The following is a 5,629-nucleotide window of genomic DNA, read 5'->3' on the forward strand; positions in this document are numbered from 1 at the left end:
GAGACTAACCAATTTATTTGAGCATGAGCTTTCGTGAGCTACAGCTCACTTCATCAGATGCATACTGTGGAAACTGCAGCAGACTTTATATATACACAGAGAATATGAAACAATACCTCCTCCCACCCCACTGTCCTGCTGGTAATAGCTTATCTAAAGTAATCGTCAGGTTAGGCCATTTCCAGCACAAATCCAGGTTTTCTCACCCTCCACCCCCTCCACACAAATTCACTCTCCTGCTGGTGATAGCCCATCCAAAGTGACAACTCTTTACACAATGTGCATGATAATGAAGTTAGGCCATTTCCTGCACAAATCCAGGTTCTCTCACTCCCTCACCCCCCTCCAAAAACCACCCTCATACACACACAAACTCACTCTCCTGCTGGTAATAGCTCATCCAAACTGACCACTCTCCAAGTTTAAATCCAAGTTAAACCAGAACATCTGGGGGGGGGGGGGTAGGAAAAAACAAGAGGAAATAGGCTACCTTGCATAATGACAAATCTCACAAATCTTGGGAGACAGGCCAGTCCTTGCCTACAGACAGCCCCGCAACCTGAAGCAAATACTCACCAACAACCACATACCACACAACAGAACCACTAACCCAGGAACTTATCCTTGCAACAAAGCCCGTTGCCAATTGTGCCCACATATCTATTCAGGGGACACCATCACAGGGCCTAATAACATCAGCCACACTATCAGAGGCTCGTTCACCTGCACATCCACCAATGTGATTTATGCCATCATGTGCCAGCAATGCCCCTCTGCCATGTACATTGGTCAAACTGGACAGTCTCTACGTAAAAGAATAAATGGACACAAATCAGATGTCAAGAATTATAACATTCATAAACCAGTCGGAGAACACTTCAATCTCTCTGGTCACGCAATCACAGACATGAAGGTCGCTATCTTAAAACAAAAAAACTTCAAATCCAGACTCCAGCGAGAAACTGCTGAATTGGAATTCATTTGCAAATTGGATACTATTAATTTAGGCTTAAATAGAGACTGGGAGTGGCTAAGTCATTATGCAAGGTAGCCTATTTCCTCTTGTTTTTTCCTCCCCCCCCAGATGTTCTGGTTTAACTTGGATTTAAACTTGGAGAGTGGTCAGTTTGGATGAGCTATTACCAGCAGGAGAGTGAGTCTGTGTGTGTATGGGGGTGGGTTTTTGGAGGGGGGTGAGGGAGTGAGAGAACCTGGATTTGTGCAGGAAATGGCCTAACTTCATTATCATGCACATTGTGTAAAGAGTTGTCACTTTGGATGGGCTATCACCAGCAGGAGAGTGAATTTGTGTGGGGGGGTGGAGGGTGAGAAAACCTGGATTTGTGCTGGAAATGGCCTAACCTGAAGATTACTTTAGATAAGCTATTACCAGCAGGACAGTGGGGTGGGAGGAGGTATTGTTTCATATTCTCTGTGTATATATAAAGTCTGCTGCAGTTTCCACGGTATGCATCTGATGAAGTGAGCTGTAGCTCAGGAAAGCTCATGCTCAAATAAATTGGTTAGTCTCTAAGGTGCCACAAGTACTCCTTTTCTTTTTACACATGATGTAATGTCATGAATTGTACCCTACCTATTACAATCTGCTCCACTGCTTCCAATAGTTACCAGGAGATCAATGCCAATGCCGGTAGGGCTGGCAACCCTACCCATCGGTAAAATAGGGAATGATCCTGGTTTTGTCTAATCTGACTGGGGCTGGAGCTGTTCAGGTCAGGGGCTGCTCTCCCTGGGGGGTCTGTGCAGCACCTGGCAGAGATTGGGGTCCCCACTGCTGCAAAGACCCACAGGGAGAAACAGCCTCTGCTCTCAACAGCTCCCAGTCTGACGAGACACCGGCTGGGAGGAGAAACTGAGGCACTGAATGAGGGAGACTTGTCCAAGGTCAGCAGCAGAGCCAGGCGTGGAACCCAGATGTCCTGGCTCGCAAGGTCCTGCTCTAACCACTAGACCCCCACTCCCCTCCCCTCGCTGGGGTAGAGCCCAGGTGTCCTGGCTCGCAGCCTCCCCACGGGGCTGTTTCTCTGGGTTCAGGGCACTGAGGGAGTCGATCCGACTGCAGGGTCCCTTCCGGGGGTTTCCGCAGAGGCCGGATCTGGGCAGCGGGCAGGCCGGCGCCGGAAGGGTTAACACCCCCAGCTCAGCAGCTGCGGCAGGAACCGGCTGCACCCGCCTGGCCCCGGGCCAGGCGGCTCCACCTGCAGCAGGTGGGGCCCGGCCAGGAAGCAGCAGCGCGGCCGCTGCCCCAGTCCCCTGCGCCCGGCCCGGCTGGCCCCATGGAGCTGCCGGCGGTGCCCCAGCCCTGGCGCTACTGGCTGCTGCTGGGCTCCTACGGGCTCTTCCTGCTGCTGGGCGCCGCCGTCTTCGCGGGCGTCGAGGCGCCGCAGGAGGCCGGGCTCCGGGAGGCGCTGCGGGGCGCCAGGGCCGGCTTCCTGCGCCAGCACCAGGGCTGCGTGTCGGAGCCCGGCCTGGAGCGGCTGCTGGAGCGGGTGCTGGGCGCCGACAGCTCCGGGGTCTCCGCGCTGGGCAACGTCTCCGACGACGAGAACTGGGACTTCAGCTCGGCGCTTTTCTTCGCCGCCAGTGTCCTCAGCACCACGGGTAGGGCCGGCCCGAGGCGGGGTGAGGGGCGCCGGCGGAGCTGGCAGCGGGGAGCCCAGGGTGGGGGAGCGGGGGGCTGCGGGCTGGGAGGGAGGGGCACCACCCCATCCCCCTCCCCACTGACTCTCTCCCCCCAGGCTATGGCCATACGGTGCCCCTGTCGGATGGGGGGAAGGTATTCTGCATCTTCTACACCCTCCTGGGACTCCCAGCCACTCTGCTCCTGGCCACCTGTCTTCTGCAGCGACTCATGGGGCTGCTGAGCCACCGGCCTGTTCAGTATCTCCACACCCACTGGGGCATCCCTCCTGGCCACGCAGCACTGGGCCACGCAGCTACCATGGGACTGAGCGTGCTGGGGCTTTTCATCCTGCTGCCAGCCCTCTGCTTCTGGGCCCTGGAGAAGGGCTGGAACTTCCTGGAGTCCGTCTACTTCTGCTTCATCTCACTCAGCACCATCGGACTTGGGGACTACGTGCCAGGTCGCAGCAGCCCTGCCTCACTGCGCCATCTCTACAAAATCAGCATCACCTGTGAGCCATTCTCCAGGCAGTCACTAGGGGATGCTGTGCTGCAGAGAGTGGGGGGACTGGCTCAGCTGAGGGCCCTGTGCTGCAGGGAGGGACATGGGGGCCTCAGTAGGGGGCGCTGTGCTGCATGGAGGGACATGGGCGGCCTCAGTAGGGGGCGCTGTGCTGCAAGGAAGGGGTGGGGACTCTGTAGGGGGCGCTGTGCTGCAGGGAGCAGGGTGGGGTCAGTTGGGGACGCTGTGGTACAGGGAGCAGGGTGGGGGCTCTGTAGGGGGCGCTGTGCTGCAGGGATGGAGCGGGGGCTCTGTAGGGGGTGTTGTGCTGCAGGGAGGCGGTGGGGTCAGTAGGGGTGCTGTGCTGCAGAGGAAAGGGGAGAAATCCCATCTCAGCACCCTGATTCTCATCTCTTCCCCCCCCCGCCCCCAGGTTACCTTCTCCTGGGGCTCCTAGCCATGCTGCTGGCCCTGGAGACCATCTATGAGCTGCGTGAGGTCCACAGCCTTGTCCGATTCTTTGCCCCCACACAAGCCCCTGCCTCCCCCTCCAATGAGGACGATGACCGGCTGGAGATCCTGAGCCGTGACCAGCTGGGCCTGGCTACTGTCTGTGGGGCCCCCCCCTCTTGGAGTCAAGCGGACAACGAGGCAGATGGGAGAGTGGCGCCCCCTGACGGCCCCTCTGGGTAACCTCAATGGACAATGTGTTGTGTCCCCCGCCCCCCCACCTCCCTTCATGAATCAATAAATGAAACTGTACAGAATAGACACTGACCATGGGCATGTGGAGTGCGGGTGCCAGGCTGGTACCGGTACCATTGTTTTGTCCCAGGAAGGGGGTGGAGAATATGGGCTGGATGAGCCCATTGATCTCATTGGGGGAGGGGGAGATACAGGGGTGGCTGATCCCATGGGTTGGATCTGGGCAACAGAGAGGGGAGACACTGGCATGGAATGGCCCACAAGTGTGACCCAGAGTGGGCAGTGGAGGGGGAGATACTGGGCTGGATGGGGATGGGTAGACACCTAGTATCCTCAGAGTAAACAAGCTGCCCTCCTGTGTCCTATCCCCCCACCCCCAGGAATTACCCAGAAGCTGCTAAGAGCTGTTGCCCAGGAGGGGGTAAGTCCTGGACCCTGCGCCTGTCCCAGAGCCAGGCCAATGCCAGCCTCACAGACCAGGGGAGCAGCAAAGGCCACCAGGCATCTGGGCCCTATGGTCACTCCTACCTCCTGGCCCAAGGAGTTGAAAATTCCCTTCCCAGAGGGGTACAGCTCTGGAAGGGAGGGGGTCTAATAGGTTAGAACAGGGGGTACTGGAAGCCTGGACTCATGGGTTCTAATCCAGGATCTGCACAGTCCAATATAGGTAAAAAGTTCCTAATGCCAGTGTGACAAAGTGGGGGAGTTTCTTGTTTTCCTTGTTTTCTATGGGGGATTTGCTTGGCTTTCCTAGGGTTGGCAAGCAGAGGGGGTGGGACTCAGTTTCCCTAGGTGCTACAGGTTCAACAAGGTGATGGGAGAGGGAGTTTGTTGTTACAGAGGACCAGCGAGGGAACTTGGGACCTCAACCACTGGCGTGGAGAATGGAGACCCCAGCGACTGGTAATCTGTGACCCGGAGGCCCAGCTCAGGAGTCACAGCCGGGTCTGGCCAGTGGGAGGACAATGGGCTGCGAAGAGAGAGGAGGCCCAGGCGACCCTGTGTACCTGGAGAGAAGACAATGGACAGAGGCAGGGCTTGGGGCTGGTGATATCAGATGCCCAGCTGGGAAGCAGGGGAGCTCTGGGCTGGAGAGAAGGAGCAGGCAGAGCCCACCTGGATGCAGGAGAGACTTGGATATGCTGTGCTGAGGGAGGCCAGGCCTGAGGCCCTGAGAGTTTCCTGTGCTATGTTCAACGCTCAATAAACCCTCCTGTTTTACACTGGCTGAGAGTCACTCCGGTCTAGAGAACAGGGTGGCATCATCCCCTTTGGGAGTGGAGGCCCTTGGGGTCCAGAGCGAGTGGAGCCCATGGCAAGAAACAGGTGTGCTAAGGCTCAGAGAGGTGCGGCTCCAGGAGGTGGAGGGGCTTAACCCCAAGAGAGAGTGGACCCCCGGGAAAAGGGCTGTCTCACTGAAAGGGGCACACACACACCCCCAGACCGCACGGGGCCAAGAGTGGGCATGATCTGTGAGTCCGTGACAGCCAGTTACAATGTGGTGGTGGTTTATTTATTTTTATTTTTTTAATAACTCTTGCAAGGAAATTCCTGGCTGGGGCACTGCTGTGGAGGAAGCTTGCAGTGCTGCACTCATCCTTTCCTTTCTCAGGTGAGCACCCCCATGTGCGGATCCCCTCGCTGGACAGCATTGCTGGGCCTGGGCCACAGGGAGGGTAAGGGGTGGGGTCCTGATGGTGGCTGGCATCCCCTTGTCCTTGGTATGGGAAAACCACTGTGCCCGGCTTGCCCTGTCTGCCTTGGATGTACACCCCTCTT

At 57.2% G+C, this 5,629-nt stretch overlaps 1 protein-coding gene across 1 annotated transcript; it reads left to right on the plus strand.

Moving 5' to 3' along the window:
• The first annotated feature begins 2,297 nt into the window (after nt 1-2,297).
• KCNK7 (potassium two pore domain channel subfamily K member 7) lies at nt 2,298-4,977 on the plus strand. The gene is made up of 4 exons (XM_077821774.1): nt 2,298-2,622; nt 2,760-3,155; nt 3,579-3,834; nt 4,691-4,977. Exons 1-4 carry the CDS (start codon nt 2,298-2,300, stop codon nt 4,755-4,757), a joined length of 1,044 nt encoding a protein of 347 aa, XP_077677900.1. The 3' UTR covers nt 4,758-4,977.
• The last annotated feature ends 652 nt before the right edge of the window (nt 4,978-5,629 follow it).

This window comes from Eretmochelys imbricata, chromosome 7 (assembly GCF_965152235.1).
Source record: "Eretmochelys imbricata isolate rEreImb1 chromosome 7, rEreImb1.hap1, whole genome shotgun sequence".
NCBI classification, from domain to species: Eukaryota; Metazoa; Chordata; order Testudines; family Cheloniidae; genus Eretmochelys; species Eretmochelys imbricata.

What these genes read in the sequence shown, in the direction of transcription:
- KCNK7 (XM_077821774.1), top strand. Translation starts at nt 2,298, where the DNA reads ATGGAGCTGCCGGCGGTGCCCCAGCCCTGGCGCTACTGGCTGCTGCTG. An exon ending in CAGTGTCCTCAGCACCACGG is followed by an intron (nt 2,623 to 2,759) that starts GTAGGGCCGGCC and finishes CTCTCCCCCCAG; the next exon opens with GCTATGGCCATACGGTGCCC. An exon ending in CTACAAAATCAGCATCACCT is followed by an intron (nt 3,156 to 3,578) that starts GTGAGCCATTCT and finishes CCCCGCCCCCAG; the next exon opens with GTTACCTTCTCCTGGGGCTC.